Source organism: Cyprinodon tularosa, unplaced genomic scaffold (assembly GCF_016077235.1).
Source record: "Cyprinodon tularosa strain WSP-4 unplaced genomic scaffold, ASM1607723v1 ctg316, whole genome shotgun sequence".
Classification (NCBI taxonomy): Eukaryota; Metazoa; Chordata; class Actinopteri; order Cyprinodontiformes; family Cyprinodontidae; genus Cyprinodon; species Cyprinodon tularosa.
The window spans coordinates 1,961,472-1,981,740 of NW_024039026.1; the positions used below are offsets into that span (position 1 = coordinate 1,961,472).

Sequence of the window (20,269 nt, forward strand, 5' to 3'; positions counted from 1 at the left end):
GTGCAACCCACTGCTCCACTGAGAAGCCCCAGTTATTTATAGTGCAACATTTTAACACATTGAACATTTAACACATCTTAAGGTGTTTTATAAAAAACAATTGAATCGAATTAAAGAGTTTGATTATTTAAAGAGCTTCCATCTAAGGAGGCCTAGCAGACTGCATAAAGTCACTGAATTCACTCCCAGATCAGGATGCATTAACAGCAGCCTGTCTGACCTTACAGCATCTGCAGATCACAGTCTGGATAGCATGAAAAATTTAACTGGACAGTGTGAAGCATATACAGACATTTTTAAAGGGAAATAATTGCATTTCTGGTTTAATAATATATTGGATTTCTATGGAATTTAGAGAAAGATGCAAATTTCATTTTAATAAATCCAAATATTTCAAAAAGGTTAATTTATTTAACCCGTTTAAAAAAAGAGAAAAATAGGAAATTGTGTGTTATAGATTAATTCCAAAGAATATACCTAAACCCTTAATTTTCATTAGCTTAGACCACTATAGCTTACAGCTGATAAAATCTAAAAATTTATTTTCCTTCTGCACCTTTTTTTATATTGCATTTTCCCTTCTACTTCTACTCCTACAGACAGCTATTTTAACAAAGCCCCTCCGGGCTTGTAGAGCCAGTCAATGATTGTCCACTGAGGATTATTAATGTGTGGGCCAAACTGTACTTCTTCGTAGAGTGGTTAGAAGTATGCTCTCAGACGTTATGCTTATTTATACTTTAATCGCCGTGTCACGAGCTGCAACACAAAACCAAACCATGATTATTTCATCCTCGTGTTCTAGACTCTGAAAGGTGCTGTGTCAAGAATTTCATCACTTTTATCTTCCAGACATATTGCATATTTGCTTACTGCAGTTAAAGGTCTGTTCTAATGCAGTAAGGCTGCGTCACAAAGTAGATCAAGCTTGTTTAAATGTTGACCACTGAACCAGTGGAGATCACTGTAGCTGTGAGACTGCATTAAGATGCCTGGTACGGAATAAAACATTAAGAAAATGAAGGAATAACTTCATCCTTCAACATCTGAGTGAGTGGATACTTTTAAGGGGAGAAAAAGCTTACCAAAATGATTTTTTTTAACCTTTAGAGATGCAAAACCTGACCTTTAAAAACAATATTGAAGCATACAGTCATAATGACACCTTCGTAAAAATTCCCAAGGGCTTCGAATCACAGTGGGTGTTCAGAATGTATGAATCTAAAGCAAAACAATGTGGTCTGCAATATTCATGTTTTTACTCTGTGATTTTTAATTGATGAGTTTATAGACATTGACTACAGCTTTGACTAAACGATAACAATGCGACCGTGGAAGACGCTTTAGGTTAGTGGTTCCTAAAGTTGTGGTTGTGACCCCAATGTGGATCATGAAACACCAAGCAAATGTGGGGTCATGAAATTACTTCCAATAATGAAAGTAGCCTCAAGAAATGGCTTAAAACTGATTTTTTTTTTAATCTCTGACATCAAATGAGAAGAGAGTAAACATTGATGTTCAGATAGTTAATGTATTATTCTTTGTTTTTTAATGTTATCAATGTAGAATCAAACCAGTGATGATTGGAGTTCAGAAACTTAATATTTCTATAAGATGAAGACAAAATGAGGGCTGCACAGTGGAGCAGTGGAGCTAGAAGGTCCTGGGTTTGATTCCTGGCCTGGTAAGCATGGAGTTTGCATGTTCTCCTTGTACATGCGTGGATTCTCTCTGGGTACTCTGGCTTCCTCCCACAGTCCAAAAAATGACTGTTAGGTCATTTGGTTTCTCTAAATTGTCCTTAGGTTTGAGTGTGTGCGTGAATGGTTGTTTTTCCTGTTTGTCTCTGTGTTGCCCTGCGACAGACTGGTGACCTGTCAAGGGTGTGCCCCGCCTCTCGCCCGCTGATAGCTGGAGATAGGCACCAGCACCCCTCGCGACCTCAGCAGGGATAAAGGGTGATGCAAAATGGAAAAAAATAAATAGATAAATAATAAAAATATGAAGACACAATTCAGTTTGATATGATGGCCAGACTAAGATCATCCATCCATCTTTTCCTGCTTATTCCTTCAGGGAGCGGTGGGGCCGGTGCCTACCCCCGGCAGTCTACGGGTGAGAGGCAGGGTACACCCTGGATAGGTCGCCAGTCAGCCATAGGGCAACACAGAAACACACAACCATTCACAACTAAGGACAATTTAAAAAAGCATAAATGGTTTTGGACACTTGGAGGAAGCCAGAGTACCCGGAGAGAACCCACATATGCATAGTGAGAACATGCAAACTCCATGCAGATGAACCCCGAGCCAGGAATATGACCCAGAACCTTCTTGCTGTGCTTCCCAGTGCCACAGCGTGCAGCCCCAGTTGTTTATAGTGCAACATTTTAACACATTTAATCTTAAGGTGTTTTATAGAAACAATTGAATCAAATCAAAGAGTCAGATTAGTAAAAAAGCTTTCCATATAAGGAAGCCTAGCAGACTGCATAAAGTCACTGAATTCACTCTCATGTAGATAATCGAACCAAGAACTACAGTGCTACCCACTGCTCCACCATGCAACCTTAAGATCATCTTAAATTAATAAGAAAAAAAACTGGTTTCTTGTAGGGTATCAAATTTTATTTGAATCCACTGGACTTTAAACCCTCAAACTCTACATTTGCCCTGAAATAAATTAAATTGGTAATTAAATGTGGTACTTTAGTAAATAGTTTTAGATTTATCTTGAAGATTAAGAGTTTTGTCAAAGTTTGAAAAAAAACTTTTACATTTAGCACATTTTGGAGTTTTCCCCCAGCAGCCATTATGTCGCACAGTTCTTTCAGATGAATTTAATACGCCCTCAGCTCTGCACCTATTTTTTTTTACAATCTAAGCCGAATATTAAAGATGCATGAGATGAATGTGCTCATTGTCTCCTACGGCGACCGCTGCATCTCAGCTCATCATGCTTACATAGTAATTAGGAGCTGGGTTTGGAAATGTCACTGCTCTATTCATTTTCGCTGGGATAAAATACGCTCTCGGTGCCTTCAAGGATCTGAAATTAGGGGGACTGACACTCTTCTTTTTGAGTTATTGGACGCACAGAGCAAAGCTGCATGAGAAAAACTGCAGACCTTTGAGTACACAGATGCATTCCTGCCATCATTAAAACTAACACAGACGACCTCGGTGGAGAAAAAAGAAACATACAAATTTATATGATCAAAATTGCTCAATGTGTTTCCTATTTTCTTGTCTGAACATCAAAATGGACAAAAATGACCGCCAATTGTGATGTGCTGACACTTTGTGTAATCAAAATTTGAGGAAGAATCAGCCATCAGAGCAACGAAAGACCAAAACCCAAACAGTCTGTACCCACTCAGTGTTGTTTAAAAGTTTCTCCAAATACTTGTGTATATAAACACTCTGACGCTAGAATATGATTTGGCTTTGAGGGGACTGGCACAAATGGCTTTTGGTGACTTACATCATGCTTGGGGAGTCTAATCACAGACACTCTTGTCATATCAAGCAGAAAAAAAGTCCACTTCACAGCGAGCTGCGTTTCAACAAAAAAGAGAAAAAGATGGAGGGAAGGGTAAACAAGCCCGACGTTCCTCAGCCACCGCAGAATTCATCATTCATAGAAAAAAAATAAAAAATACCTCAAGCCCCAAAAAGAAGAGCTAATTTAATCCGAGAGGAATAAAACTCCATTTCATAGGAGTCGTTCATTCAGAACACTCATATTTCCACTGAGGAGAAACCCCCGGCTGAAACTCGAGCAGACACTTTTCGGAAGGAATGTATTCGGTGGGTTGAGGGCCAAAGCTTGCCCTGTAATTTGTGAATGTACAGAAATGTGTGAGTGCCACAGCTCCTCTAAAGATAGAAATCTTTGTCTTATGTCATCGCCGAACCTCAAACTATTTCTAATTGCCCCCCTCTCCCTACCTCTGGTCCCCTTTTTTTCTTTCCAAATGAATAACTACCCATCCAAAAGGCTCATGTGTGCCACGTCTGAACTGAAAATAGCCTGGGAGTTTACACAAGCTAATAGATCAAATTCAGAAAAAAAAAAAAAAAACAAGAAACTTTAAAAGTAGCTTCATGTATCTGAGGCTGTCCCCATCTTCAAAGTGACTTTTAAGTGGCGCTGAAAGCTGTGTGGGTGGCATTTAGAGGCAGGTATACATTGCAGACCCCAAAGGCTTTCACTGGTTTTTCTGCTAACGGTGATCACAGTCATATTAGTCCTCACAATCTGACTCATTAAACATGAAAGCTTAAAGTATATTTGGTTTCCTTAAGCTTTAAAACAGATAGAGCTTCTGTGCAAGAACTCTCAGATTGTTTTTTACTTATAATTGCTACAAAAGACTTTTTTTGTCCTACCTTGTAAGCAGTTTTGTATTTTTCTGTTGCTGCAGGCATTTTTTTGTGTTTTTTTTGTTTAGCTAGACAATTCAGATGCAGAAAACATCTTAGTCACAAGTTTTCACACAGAAACCACCACTCATGAATGATGTGATGCTCTCATGGTTTGCAACTGTAGGATCTGTTTTCCTTTTTATTCTTTTAATGGTAAGAAACCTATATGCCGAGGCCTATTTTCTGAGGTGGGTCCGGGGGTTTCACATGTCCTCCAGGAGATCTTGTCTTGATTTCAGGTTCAGCCCACTCGGATCATTAAAAATCGTTCAGGGGCACGGCGGGCTCCGTCTTCAATGCCTGTGCGGCTGAAACCGTAGAAACTGCGTGCTGAAATGTGGAGGTCTAAATGTGACAGGCGCCCCGAGCGCACATTGCAGCTGAGTGGGGTGAAGCTGGAGCATGCGGTCACATATTAATAATGAACTAGGGCAGGAGGACGACTAAAATATCACGAGCATTGTCCCTGTCCCAGTTGAGCTGTACTTGAAATAGATGCATGATAGGTGATATGATTGGACATGATGCTGTCCTTCTTTTTTTAAGATTGCAGAAGGGTTGCAGATTTGGTCACTTGATGCAGGGACCCCTCCAGAGAGTTCTACAAGGGGTCGCTAGAGGTTAAACTCACCAAAACTATTTATTTAGGCATGTTTGCAAGGGTTGGAACTGCAATTTAGGTATGAAATAATAAATATGCATACCTAATGATGTGGGAGTTTGTGTTTGATATGTTGCAATTTACCAAAGGATGTCCTTTTTTTCTGGTGAAATTGTCTATAAAATGTGAAATTCTTACCATAATGTTTGGGCTGAGGGCACAGAAGTAAATATAATGGAGAAGACATTGCCCCTGGAACATTTTAATTTTACTGTGGTATTACCATGTTTCTATTCAATCTGGAAAGTATTGCTTGTAGTATTTTGCATTGTTTTTAAAATCCCTGTTTTCTTACCCATTGAGCCTCCATGACACCAGAGAAGGACCAGGGGGACAATGGCCATCCTCCAGTGACCGCAGAGTTTTCCACAAAATAATCTCTATTAATCAGCATATATGATAGTAAGGCAACGTGGTCCTGCTGTTCATTTTGAAGCTTTTTCATTCGATACTCAGCTTTATCAGGTGAAATACCAATTTGTAAATTTCAGCTGCTCAGATGCAATTATAAAAAAAACATAAAGCAAATTATAATTGATCATAATGCAGTAAAAATAAATTAATTTTTTCAAAAGAAGTTACATTTCAAAAATGTAATTTGTTTTGCAAAATTGACTTTCAAGCAATAAAACAGCCACATATGACATGTTAACCATTAAAAAAAGGAAAGTGTTTCTAAGCATCTGGGTCAAAATTAAAGCACAAACTGTTGATGCTATGGTTTTAAATTTTCGTCAAAACGCTTAACACTATATAAAAAAAACAAAAAAACAAAAAAACAACTCAACTCAACCCTTAATTATTTAAATATATGAAATTATTTTTGTCATGAAAAGCTAAAAATGTTTTTGTTTTTGATTTGAATTTAGGGCCACATCTAAGTTTAAAAATGGGTCAACATCTTTCTAGAGGGCACAGCATCAGCTAGGAAGTTTCAGGTATTTTACTTTTCATGAGTAATTAAGTAGTAGTTATTAGATGTTAAAAGTTGTATATATATATATATATATATATATATATATATATATATATATATATATATATAATTTCAGATTTTTCCCCTCCTCCAGTAAATTGCATCCCTGATGGGACTAACGGGGGGAAATAAAGGTTTTTTTTTAAAGCCACTTTTGGCTTCTCTTCTTCCTGCTTACATGCACTTGATTTATTCCATCCTTCCTTTCCTGCAAGATGTCAACTTAAAAGAAACCGCGCGCGCACATACCGCGACTTATATTAATTGATTCTCAGCATTTCTGATGCTTCAAAACTTGTTCAGAAAATTCCTCGCTTTCCCTGATTTATGTAAAAAAAAAAAAAAAAAAGCCTGAAATTTGAAATCCTTCATTAAAAACAAACTTTCGGAGGATTAAAAATAAATACATACATAATTGTATTCCTATTAATTTCACAGGGAATACTCATTAAAATCTAAAAATAACTGTTGATTAAAAGACTCCAAAACGTAAAGAGATGTGGAAATTATTTAGAAATGTTGTTCCGTTTAAAGCAGAAATGGTTTTATTCATTTCACGCTATTTTAAAAACTGTAATGACACTTTCAAATTTAACCAAACGCAATAAATCAAGTCTGATCTAATGAATTGATGGAAATGGGTTTTTTTTATGGCATAAAAAATTATTAAAGGATTATTTAACAGTCTGGTTTTATTCTAAATTATTACAGATTCCCGACTGTCTAACACAGATAAAGGTTCCTCTCTCTCTGTAGCTGTAAGTGTGAAATATGTGACTCGGACTCGTCGAGCAGACGGTGATAGAAAAGACAAAAGCGCCAACTAGTGTCAGAAGTGCGCATTGCTCACAGGCTGCTGCAGGGTGCGCCTTCATTTCTTGTCACTTTTAATGAATTGCGCCCCAGGCGCGCAGACGCACGCAATTATAAATGAGTTGTGTGTTTGATGTGGAGGTAATTAGGAGACTATTACCCGATTTGTTTTAATTTTCAACCTTTAATTAGGATAAGGTTATTAAGGAGATAAGAATCTGTCCTGAGCTCCTAAACTTTCCTTTATAAAAGATGGTATTTAATTGGAAAAGGCGTGGATCCGCCAGACATGGCCGATGGCTTTTCAAAAATGACTCAGTGAAATTAAAAACCGCAAGACTGTGAGAATATTTGAACAGCAAAACTGATAATAAATAAATAAAAACAAATAAATCAATGTAATAAGACCAGATACATGAACGCGCAAAGAATGAAGCTTAGGATAAATTATAAAATATAAGATTATCAGCTGTTGCACTGTATATGCTTTATTTATAACTCTGAGGTTTTAATCTAAATCTGGGATCAATTCAACACTATACATATTTCATCAAATATCATGTAAAGCAGATGTATCTTACTGATTTACATTCACAGCTGTGTGAGCAGTAACCATAATAAATTATATTTTAAAAAGATGTATAAATATATAAAGGAGAGCAGAGATATGTATCAATAAATGAAGGATAATGTGTGACAGCGGGGCAGATCCGCAGAAGCAGCGGCGCAGTTGGATTGGTGCGCAAAAGCCCAACCCAGCGCCCTGATTGGCTGAACCCAGCCACCAAACGCTAAAATGAGTTGTGTAAAAGTAATATCGCGGCACTCTGCAGTCTGCTCAGCCTCACGGCTCCTTCTTTACGTCCCACAAAGGATAACTTTGGAAGGAAATCCACTTGGAGCGACGAGGAACCGTTCCTTTTTCCCTTCCTCAGAATTACCTTGAACCAAGCGGGGAAAAAAACTTTTACGCACGAAAAAAAAAAAGGACTTCAACTGCAGCTTGATTCTTTGTAAACGTCCGGGACATTCGAGTAGATTTTTCTTTTTATTCTTTTTTCTCGGCAGTGTTAGTTTTATTTGAAATAATTTAAAAGTCGCGACAAGCTGGACTGGAACTTTTTATCCGATCGTGGCTGGATTATCTTTTTTGTGGTTCTAAAATATTTAGAGTGATTTTTTCCCCTCAGTTTGGTGTTTCAGCTAGGAGTTTAAACAGTCTGTGGTGCTGATGAATTGTTTACAAGCGGCTGAAAGTATTCAAGTGTGCGGTAGATCAGAGCGCAGATAGAAAATCCAACCCGCAGAGTTTGGAGAGCCTCGGTTTGTTGTTAGATAAATATACAACACGGATGCTCTGCAGAATGAGACTTTAGGAATTAACTATTTAACGTCAAACTAAACAGAGTTTGAAGGTGTTTTTTTTTTTTTTTTATTCGATCAGCGGATCTTTTTTTGCGCTGTTCTTTCACATCCATCCTTTGAGACCAGCAGCGTCTGGAAGAGAGAGACAAGAAGAAAAAAAAACTGTTTCTCCTCCCAAAAGTTTCTGATACAACCCCAGTCAGGTGGCTCTGACCCAAGCTGTTGTGATGCATATTCCCGTAGAGCCGCCCACCACTAGACGGTTCACACCGCCCTCCACGTCCTTCCCCTGCAGTAAGATCGGTGACGGCAACGGGCCCATGGCCACCCCGGGGCCCCTGCGGACGCGGCCAGACAACAGGAACGTGGTGGACGTCTTGGCAGACCACGCCGGGGAGCTGGTGCGCACTGACAGCCCCAACTTCCTCTGCTCCGTGCTGCCGTCTCACTGGCGGTGCAACAAGACGCTCCCCGTGGCTTTTAAGGCAAGACTGATGCTTCTTATTATTTCTCATTTAATCAGACACAAAGTGATTTCCCAACAGCTTTCAAATAACCAAGGATTTTATTTCTTTTATAAAATGGTCTAGAGATTCACTTTCTGAATTAAAGCAAAAAAAGTTAGATTATTAAAACGCAGCTCTAAATATAATTTTAAGCTGGGATTGACTATTGCGCATTGTAAGACAACATTTGATTATGCATATTTTTTTTATACATTTTGCATATTTTATCCATATTTTTTTAATATCCAAATGCGAATATAGAGAGATAGAATGTGCACCATGCAAATCTACATGTTTACATTAACATTTAACTAAATGTCAGCAGTAAACGAATAGCCTGCTGTAGGAAATCTCTTGCATGCAAATTTAGATACTCATTACATTGCTGGAAATTGTGGTTAAAATAGTCCATTCCGTTTTGGAGCTAATATGAGGAGAGTTTGAGTCTGTTTTTAGGCACTCTCCTTAAAGTTTGGGTTTTATTTTTTATTTATTTATTTTTTTTTTTTTGTGACCCGGGGTGGCCGCCTGCTCTCCTCTCCCGCGCTTCAGGTCGTTGCGCTCGGAGACGTTCCCGACGGGACGCTGGTAACCGTCATGGCCGGGAACGATGAGAATTATTCGGCTGAGCTTCGAAACGCCTCCGCGGTGATGAAGAACCAGGTAGCCCGCTTCAACGACCTCCGCTTCGTGGGCAGGAGCGGACGAGGTGAGAAAAAAAACCTCTGAAACCCTATTTCTCTCCTTTTCACACACATACATGACGCACGCGCGCACACAGAAATAAAGGGGCCTGCTGACAAACATGATGAGAAAGCTTCTGCTCATTTATTTATAAATAGAATAATGATCATATATGTCTGTTGAAGTGAACTCCCTCCTGCAGAATATGAAAAATATCTTTTTTATTTCTAAAAAAACGAATCAGTTCATTTTTAAGAAAGCTTCTGCTCTAAATCTGACTCTGGTGTCTATTCTTATCACCAGAACCATCGTGGCCTGATGCGCAAATGCAACTTCTTAGAATAATGTTCAAAAATTCAACGGGTTACAAATAATTATCCACACTTAAGGTGGAAAGGGATGCATAATCAAGCAACCCAACAACCCATTTTTGTCTTCAGCTGACGCACCTTAAAAATTGTATGTCTTTATCGTCATTGTTGGGTTTAATTTCTATGCAGAAATTCACACATCAGAGGGCCTTATTGCAGGATGTTGCGGTTAAAGCGCAGGCCTGCTGACTGCACTTTTTTATACCCTATCAAGCAAATCAAAACCTCTCAATGTTAAGGCATAAACAAGCAATTGTCTTTAAAAAAAAAATAGAAATAAAAAGCTTGAATGTCACCAAGTGAAAGAGGAATTTCTTTAATTATCAACGCGCTTTTTACTTGCCCCTCATCAAATGTCAAATATCACGTGATCGGATGCATATGTGAATAACTTGCGACTAAAATCCAACAATGGAGATAAAAACAGTAGATCACATGTTTTATTTTTACAATAAAGGGATTTTGCTGTCCTCCCACACACCCTTTTTTTAAGATAACAGCCACACACACACTCATCATAGTGGTGCATTGCCTTTTCCCTTTGTTTGGCACAAATTCTCTCATTCTATGAATAACTGAATAAAGCAACTTATATTTATACATGTATATATATATATATATATATATATATATATATATATATATATATATATATATATATATATATATATATATATATATATATATATATATATATATATAGTGTGTGAGGATTGTCTGGTGTGGGAGGGGGGTTGCAGAGGTGTTCCCCATGGACCCCCTCAGTTAGCTGGGTTTTGCAGTGTTTTACAATAAACTGTTGCTGTAAGTTCTTTGTGAAAAATCTAGCAGACATTCTGTCTGTTTCTTTTATGTATTTAGTCAAAGCAACAAAAGGAACATATTTGAAAGCATAAGAGAAGAATATAGTCAGTAATTTGTGGATTTAATCTGGCTATGTTTATTTATAAAGCAATTCCTTAAAACTGTAATGTAATCTTACTTTGGTTTGGTTTTTGGTTGATTATAAACTTCTGGATATAAACTTTGTCTCAATTACACAGATTTAAGTTAAATTGCATATTTTCCAATTAGATTTGTCTTTTTAATATGATGCAATCTGTTTTAGGGACCAATCCTAACTAGAGTAAGGCATCTCCTATAAGCGAGGTATCAATATAAACGCTTTGTTATTTTTGCTGCAGGGAAGAGCTTCACCCTGACAATCACCGTGTTCACCGGACCGCCGCAGGTGGCCACCTATCACCGCGCCATTAAAGTCACTGTGGACGGACCCCGGGAACCCCGCAGTGAGTTTGCTCACACAGACGTCATTTCACACATCTCAAATCTGGTATACACTGTGGTGAGATGCACTGCCACTCTATCAGAGCGAGTGTGTTGGTGTCAGTATCTGCTCACCATAAGAGAAGTGCATGAGTCATGTGAAGCTGATATAAAAAAAAAACCTCCAACAAAGAACAAGGCAGGTACGTGTCCATGCGTAGGTGTACCGGTAAGTGCTGTGTAACTAGCTCTACTGCAGAAATCCAGTTTTTTTTTTTACCAGGTTTGGTTTTTGGGGTTAAGATAAAAAATGCAGTTTGGGTTAAAATTTAGGTTAGATATGAAGCCTCTAGAGGATGAAGGTAGAGCACCTTATTGTTCTAAGCAGAACAGCAGTGCAGGTGTTGGTGAGGGGTGCAGGAAAGGCCCGGTAAGAGGAAACTGCAGCACATTAAGGCGAAAACCAAAGACCACTAAGAGGAGTTGAGTGAGACTCCAAGCCACATGTGGCTCCGCTCCTCCTCGCCTTCCTCTCAACGCTGGTCAGAAGGGTCCTACCTGCCTGACCACATAAGTGGCTCGTTGATTTAACGCAGGGCCACAGCGGGCTGAAGCTGTTTGCACCCGTTCCTCATCCCCACGCAGCTGCGTTTCACATGTGAGGTAGAAGCAGGCGATATGAAGGGACAGAGGGGCTTAATGTTACTCAGATGCATCAATCACTTGAGGGCAGAACTGTGCGTGCATAAATTTGTTGCGAGGCTCAAAGATAGACAAGACAGGGCGTCTTTTTATGAAGGTATCTATGAAGGGAGTGTGTTTATTATGGCGCTAAAGGTCTTTCCGAACAAATGGATAGCTGTGGTTTGTGTGGAGGTGGATACTGGGACAGGGTGGATTTAACCCAGTCAAAACAGAGCGCAGGAGTGTCACATGAGTGGGGATATGAGCTGCATCACCCCCCCTCATCATGCTGGATGCTATTTGCAGAGGTATAAAACAGAACACTGGCTGCATAATGGACACTATGCATGCATGGTTTCAATTTCTGCTGTTTAATAGAAAGAGAGAAGTTCTCTGAAGACGTGTGTGTCGGTGCATAAATGCATTCTGATGAGCAGACCCCAGTTTGAAATAACTGTGTGCATTAAAGTTGTCTCCCGTCTGTCTGTCGACACTTTCCGGCTCCGGCTCCATGCTACTTTTACTCTGGCACTTGGTGCTATAAAGTGACAGTTTAATATAGGCAAGGAGGAATTTAAGGCTCTAATAAAAAACACTTTTACACTGAGCTAAATTCACAGAAGGAGCAAAAATAGACTTCTGTTAAAGCTGATTTAGATAAATATAATTTTCATATTTACAAAGTAGGACTTTATGAGTTCAACCATCTGATATCAGAGGAAAAGGGAAAACAGCAATGGAAACATCTAATCACCCCGCAGCATCACCAAAGCAATTTAAACTGCCGACAAAACAAGCAAAAGCTGCATATTTATTTTGTTCATTATGCTGGACAGAACCAGCTTTCAGATCCGGGCCTAAGATGGTATTTCACCGCATTGGAAAATTTGTAGCCCAGGAATAAAAGTTGCACGAGATGATATAAAGGAGCTCACATATTGAAACAAGGAAAACATTCTCAGCGTCATGTCGAAGCAGAGTTGAAGAAAACACTCCTTTCAGAAGTTATTGGCATCATAAGAATAATCAGATTCCTCTCTTGCCACACGAAAGAGTCTTTTATCACCGCTATTGAACAAAATAGACAGACGCTATAAAACTATCAGCATTTTCTCATTATCTTATTATGAATCACATCCTTTTGGGGACAGTTATATTCTACCCAACTGCTTTTATCTGCTTATGGTTTATAATGCCACACAAAGAGCTCTGTAGAAAGACTAAAGCTTCTCCACAGGCAGCATGGCTGTCCTGCTCATGGCTTCACGAGGCAGTTTGTGCAGGGGCCCTCAGCATTTGCATGACTTCCAGGCGAGCCGTGGCAGCAGGGCTGGCAGCGAGGGGGGAGGATGTTTTAATTCATGTTTACCGATCCAGTCAGGAGAACCTGATGGACAAGAATGAAACGGTGGCTCGCCTTGGGCAATGACTTAAAGAATGCCATGCCTTCTGAGAACACCTGAGCAGCAAGGTAGAAACACACACCGGGTGCAGTTGAGTTCACTAATGTAGCTCCGTAAGACCACAAACACACTGATGCAAAAACACAAAGATAAGTTCTGCTCCTGAACAGAAAGTATGCTTTTCTAAGTATTTTTGTCCCTTTTTTTTCTGCTGCTGATTTCCTCATCACACATCCGGCATTCGTCATTTTAACAGCACCTCCCACCAAACGCACACGCATATACACCCCCCCCCCCCATACACACACACAACCTCCTCCAGCTCTATCTGTCACACTTTATTATCTACCGTTGGCTATGCTTTAACTGGAAACAGAGCTTATAATTGCCGATGACAACAGCAAGGGAGGCCGTGCAGAAAGCAAACATGAGAGAAGAAAAAAAACCCAAAAAATAAAGTTATAAATAAATAAAAGAGTTCCTGTTGTAATGCTGATTCCAGGAGTTATTTTAACTCCTAAAGCTTTTTTTTCTCACACCTCCGCCTAAACATAACATCATTATTCATCTATTTACCAACCGATTAGGCTTAAGAGACACTCACCTTATGTGAGGCTCAGGGTACAAAGAAATATATATAAGGAGGTATTCTAAACATGCAAGAGGATATTTAGAAATCCTCTTCATAGCTTGTAGGAATGGGTCGAGGTTCTAAAGTCTAGAAAATACCAGTCAAGGGAAAATACTTAAACATGTGTCTAAAAGTGGTTTTAAAATCCCAGTAAAAAAAAATGTATTTGCAAAACTTCCCTCTTATGGGATTCTGCTTGATCCTAAGTTTATAGTTAATGTATTACGCTGCAAAAACAATGTAGAAATAAGTCAACATTTCTTAAATTAAGTGTATTTACCCTCAATTTGAGTAGGTAAATAAGATGATTTGCCGATGGAATGAGATTTTTTTTACTCTGGAAATAAGATAATTAGATAATATGCACTTAAAACAAGACAACGTTTTGTTTTAAGTGCATATTTTTTTTTTTTTTTTTTTTTTTTTCAACTGTAAGTTATCATGCTCCATTGGTAAAGTGTCTCACTTACCTCCCCAATTCAAGAGAAAATGCGCTTATTCTAAGTAAAAAAAACTTTTTTAGATTTCAAATTTTTGCAGTGTGAGAATGCAAAATGCTTATTTCTTAAAAAATCTGTATTTTATTTATACACATACACACACACACACACACACACACATACACATATATATATATATATATATATATATATATATATATATATATATATATATATATATATATATGTGTGTGTGTGTGTATGTTTCATGTTCCTTAGGTAAATAAACAGGCAGGAGGCTCTCCTCCGTCTATGGTTGCTATGGTGATGTTTACTCACATCTACAGCCTCCTAAAAATGTTTTTATACACTAGTAAACTAAAACACTAGTATATTTATTAGTAAAGATCTGCACATTGTTTGTGTCTGTTATTTGCATGCCTCAAAGTGATTTCCCCAAATGAGCACGTTTTTATCTTTTTATTTTTAAATTTGTGGATTGTTTAAATAACGCTCATTCAATGAGTGACTTTATAAGTATCGTGGAAAGCGATTGCCACAGCTTGAAGAGCGGTCTCGCTTTTTTATTGTTAATTGTGTTATTCTACTGAGCATTGTTTTGATTTGCGTGGTTGCTACCATGGCAACATCTCTTTATAAAACTGATTTCAAATGGACTTAGAGTAGAAAATACTTATCCATGAATTATAGAAATAAAAAATATATACCTTAAATCAATTTATTTATGAATAATACCAAAAAAATTACATATTATCGTAAGTTGCCTTGAAAAATTGTAATGACTTGCATATCATGTACAGAAACATGTATACAGAAACAAAGAAATAAAAATAGTTTTTACAGTCAGAGCTGAAAACTGAAATTGTCTTATCAGCACCTTCTGTTTCAATTAACTGAGGGGAAGGTGGCAGTTAGTGTCTCAGAATAAAAATGATCTCTGTACTGAGTGTGCAACACCTGTTTGCACCCGGATGAAGGTGATACACCCCAAAGGGCCCCAGTCTGCAAAAAAGAAAAAAGAAATCACAAGAGCACCCTCATGTTTTTGTGCTTTTATTTGCTCGGCAGGGTGTGTTCTCTCAGCTCCAGCAGGAGAATGGCGGGCGTGGGGTAAAGATTCATAGTGGTGGTGGTGGTGTGTTGGCGGGGGGGGGAGTGAGCATGTTCAGGTTGGCGGGTTGAGTCTATTTGCATTTGGCACACAGACTGTACAAAGTATGCAAATGACCAAACAATGACATTTGCTGTGTTATTTTTCCTATGATATTGCAGTCTCTCTGCAAAGCAAACAAAAAGACAGCAAGCATGTTGATGCATTTGCGTGTGTTCCAGCTTATGCACCTGCCAGGTGCATCTCTTAGAAAGAGAAAAAAAAAAAGAAAAAAGAATCACCACCCCCTCTTAATATATGGTGCCACGCCCATGCTCCACAAATCACATGAAAGGGCTCACCCTCGGTGCGAAACGTTCTCTCAAAGGCAACTTTGATGTTTGAAAATGGAGATGGGAGTCTTTGAAAGAAAGGCCTACAGGTGTATCGGTGCCAGGGAAGGGGGGGTGGGAGGCTGAACAGCCGTGTGAGACTCTGGGTGCTTTCCTGAACATCTATAATCTACAGACCCCAAAGTCAGAAGTCTAAATAATCGAACTCATGACCATCTAATTTGGGATTCAGTCATGAGGGGAGCTGCCTTGGTGCCATTTAGCAACAGATGACAATAGAAGAACTTTAATCTGTCCTTTCAGTAGGCCGTTGCCGGGTTCTCAAACACAGGATCCCTGCAGAGAAATGTAGCACAGCCTCAATGATTAGATGCAGAGCAAATATTGGCTATATGATAAATCCACTGGAATGCAGTAGTGCATTTTTTTTAATTCTCTACGTTAAAACATTCACCACATTCTGTGGTTTTGAAGCTTGTGACGGGGCACAAACGAGCTTCTCCTCTAGCAGTCATGCAAAATGTCAAGGCTGTTAATTTTTCTCTTATACTACCACCATTAGGTTCCCAAGGCAGATGACGCAGTATAAGAGATTTGAATTAGATAACTTTTATTTAATTAGATTTGCTAAAGAATTTCAGCACTAATACAAAAAAAGCATACATTCATAAACTGATAAATATTGGGGTAATATTCTAAATTTGTTTATTTTATGCTATATTTGAAATTAAACCTTTTAAATGAACCTGTGGCATATGGTTAACTATGTGTTAGATAATTTATTTAAAATTGGAAAAGGAAAGAAAAAAAAACACTAAAATCAGTATTAACCTGCGATAGACTGGTGAGCAGGAGTACTTCTGATGGATTTATTTGAACGATGATAAATTAGACAGAAAAAGGGAAGCTTTCTGACCACTGTCGCCACCTTAACCACATCTAGAGGCCTTCAGGCCAACTCCTTCTGTGACACACATGGTTCTCACTATAAAACACTGATCATTTTTTTTACCTTTTCGGGCATCTTGTCTATGTTGCTGTAGAAACAGAACAAAAAGAACATTATTTCCACTTTTCAGACAGCTAAATTCCACGTAAAACAGCTTCAAGCTGCTAAAAATTTCCCTATTTATTTGCTGACGCATCACACAGAGAAGTCGGATCTGTTTAGAAATTACCATATTATTTAGAGAAGAATCAGACAGCTTTTTTTTTTTTTTTTTTTTTACTCTTATGATGCAAGCAGATACTTTCTGAGAATCAGAGGAGAAGCTCTTACCTTCGCCTCCTCTAAGCTCACCAGCCAAACGTCTTTCCTGTTTACTCACCTACCGCAGGAAGCAAAATGCCCACTCTGTGTGTGCTCATTCTTCCTTATTTACCCTGACCCATACAGGAGGGGGCCATTACGACCTTTCAGCTGTAATTTCATAAAAGTTCTGATCTGCATTTAGAAAAATAAATGGCCCATGAGTGGAGGAACATTTTTCTAGGCTGCTGCATTATGACAATAAATGGTTTTCTGTGCTGGGCAGCTACGGGGGCGGTTCAAGCGAATGAGGCACCTGTTGGTTACTGGAAAAGACAGCGTGTACCACCACTCTGAGGTCTGGATATTTATTTTTTGGTCCTTAATGGTTAGGAACAGCAAGCAAATAATAGGTGCAGCAAGGTTCCAAAAGTGGAGCGGGACGTAATCCTTGTGGTAAACGCGGCGTAAAGCCTTGACTGGATTCGTGAGGTCAGTTTTGTAACCTCAGCCCTGCAGCTGCAGCCCTCACACAACATGATGGAAGAAAGGATCGACAGTCAGTGGAAAATAAATAGATTTACATCTCTCGCATGTCCTCTGACTCACCTGAGATATCAGTTATCGTTCTATGGAACTCTGTGAAAACGATGTGATGTGTGCATTTAAGGGCACATGCACTCCTTGTTGCACTTTATTGTGTGCGATGGTGTGTTCATGGAGGTGTGAACATGAAGCCGTTTCACACATCTGCTGGCGTCGCATTGATGTATGTGACAGCGAGCAGCTTGCTTCCCTTTCTCACAGTTCTGCAAGGGCCCCCACCTTTGCCCCGGCACCTCGCTGCTTAGAGCAAACCTGAAAACATGCAAACGCCAAGACGCATGCACTAACAACAACCCCATTCAGCATTAGGACTAAAATAACGCACTAACAGCAGTTCATTGCTTTAATTTCAGCTGTCAGTGGAGCCAAATAGGCCTTCTGTGCTCAACAAGGCCAAAACAGCAGCAGCAGTACTGGGAAATCAGCAACGTCTGCAGGCAAGGAGCCAAAAGGCCTGAAAAACAGCTACACTTCTATCACTCCCCTGCGTTCCAGTAAAAGACAGTTACACACACATACACACACGAAGAACAAAGCGGTAACACAAAGGAGGGATGATTGCTCTCAATTTGCTACAGGCTATTCTGTATTGTTAAAGAATCCGGGTACATTGACTCTTATTTTGGCACCCCTGCACCCCTTCCAGCTTGCCTGGACGTGCCTCCTGTTATAGGCCCATCTTCGTGTGGAGCTGATTCTGTCCCAAAAACACACACACACACACACGCACAGTTCTTTATCCCCCTCCTTATCAGAAAGGAAGGCTGTGCTCTTTTGCTCAAACAGTCTCATGTAGCAACTTCCGCTGTGAGCGGCTTGTTTTCAGGCCTATGAGGGGGATTTTCACACTGCTTATGTCCCCAGAGATTGTGATGCATCTGCCTGAGGGAGCAGACAATCCCCGAGCTGTTGCCATACAGGATGAGATGTAGATAACTAAAGAAAGCCCAAACAGTGTTTCCATAAACCCCTTTTTGTAAATGCATTCAGAGATTGGCCTCTTAAATATGTGCAGAATAAATGGTGAGCATTTCCTCTGCGATAATAATACAGCGACTGCATTCTGAAAGAGTTAGAAGTTATGTAAATTAATGTGAAGCCGGGTGATTTCTGCATGCGGCTAGCATCGACTCACTTTGGCCCAGACGAGACAGCCACAATCACCAACCAAGGGTAAAACCCACATCCCTCAGGGTCAGCCTCAAAACAAGAACTTTGATTTGCCCCTCTTGTAAATACCGGGCGTTTTGATTGGTGGCTTTGCCAAACGTGGGGCTACCACAAAGGTGCTTTGTTAGCAGGGTGTCTGGAATAGAGGTAAAAAAGGGAAGTACAAGAAAAAAAAAAAAGGTGGCAAAAAGCAGGGGGGTGGGATGAAGAGCTAAGAGGGGGGGTTCAGGTCCGCTAGATAGGAGGAAGAGGAAAACAGGTGTGCACTGCTTTGCTCAACAGATGTTGAAACGTCCTCCGTGTCTGTTGAGGGCAAACGGAAGTTTGCAGACAGACAAGTAGGCCCCATCGCTGCATGTGTTCAACTGTCGTTCCACATCGAGCTGTCGGCTTTGAGAGGCAAGATAAGAATGCAGCTCTTGTTTTTTTTCAAGTTTTCAACACAAACAACACATCGAGCAAAGGGCTTCTATGACCTGCTAGTAAGGATCAACTGCCTTTCAAATGCAGTGTGTGAGTGAAATGGATGTATAATGTGCATTTTTCTTACATTTTCACATGTCATACCATGCCATGCATGGAAGACTACAGTCCAGGCATAGTTTCCTACTGTTTGATGCACTATCAAGTCCATTTGTACAGTCAATGCAAATATTTACGCTTTAAATATGTTCTGCGAAGGTTTAGGAGCCAAAGCACGTCTCGCCCTTTGCTTTGTGTAGCTCTTATGTTTAATGTGCCCCCGCATGGAGAGGAGTGCGTGCTTTTTGTTTGTTTTTTTATAGAGACTCAGAAGGAGAAGTTACAAATGAGTGATGTAGAGAAAAAAAACATCATATTGAGTGATCATTTAGATGTGGCATCATGATTAAAGCTGGCAGTCATCTCGCTGAGCAAACGGCCTCTGTGTGAAGCTGATACGGGCTTTGTGGAGGGAAAGCTGGGAGGATTTTACCGTTCATGTGGTCTGGGCTGCTTCTCCACTTGAGAGCAATGTGTATATGCGTATGAAAAATAACTTTTCACCACTTTCACTTTACATGCCTCCGTGTGCTTCAAAACGCTAGAGTAAAAGGGAAAAGCGACTTGTCAGGTTAGTCTGCAGGTGGCATGAGAACCATTAAGGAAATAAAAGAATCAAAAAACATGAAACAAAGCGGGGCTTGGAAAGGCACACCCATTTCTTCAAAAACACAGCCACCGCCTCTCAGTGCATCGTTAATACCAGACATTTTATATCAAGCATTTTATTTATTCTTCATAGACTTCCATAATGCTTTTAGTTGATGCGACCACTACCCTGAGAGGAGGCTAGTAAATCTACAACCTCCAAGATCCATTTTCGACACTGGATGCATATTGAGCGCTAGTGTTTAGGCCTCATATGTGCATTGGCTCCCATCTCCCAGCTCTACCTTGTGGTTATGATATCATAGACAGAAAAAAAGAACTAGTACATTCTCTCCTAAGTGCACCCTGACACATTAAATATTCATCCGACCACAAACCCCCCCCCCCCCTCCTCCTCTAAAATGGGGCTGGTGTGGAGCACC

The 20,269-nt window shown here is 39.6% G+C and overlaps 1 protein-coding gene across 1 annotated transcript in view; it reads left to right on the forward strand.

Annotated features, from left to right (window-relative positions):
• The window catches only part of runx3 (RUNX family transcription factor 3), a 56,523-nt gene that overhangs the window by 17,127 nt on the left and 19,127 nt on the right, over positions 1-20,269 (forward strand). The window contains exons 3-5 of the mRNA XM_038292741.1: positions 8,486-8,727; positions 9,301-9,457; positions 10,988-11,092. Of these exons, the coding sequence (XP_038148669.1) occupies positions 8,486-8,727; positions 9,301-9,457; positions 10,988-11,092 (504 nt within the window). The remainder of the gene's footprint in view (positions 1-8,485; positions 8,728-9,300; positions 9,458-10,987; positions 11,093-20,269) is intronic.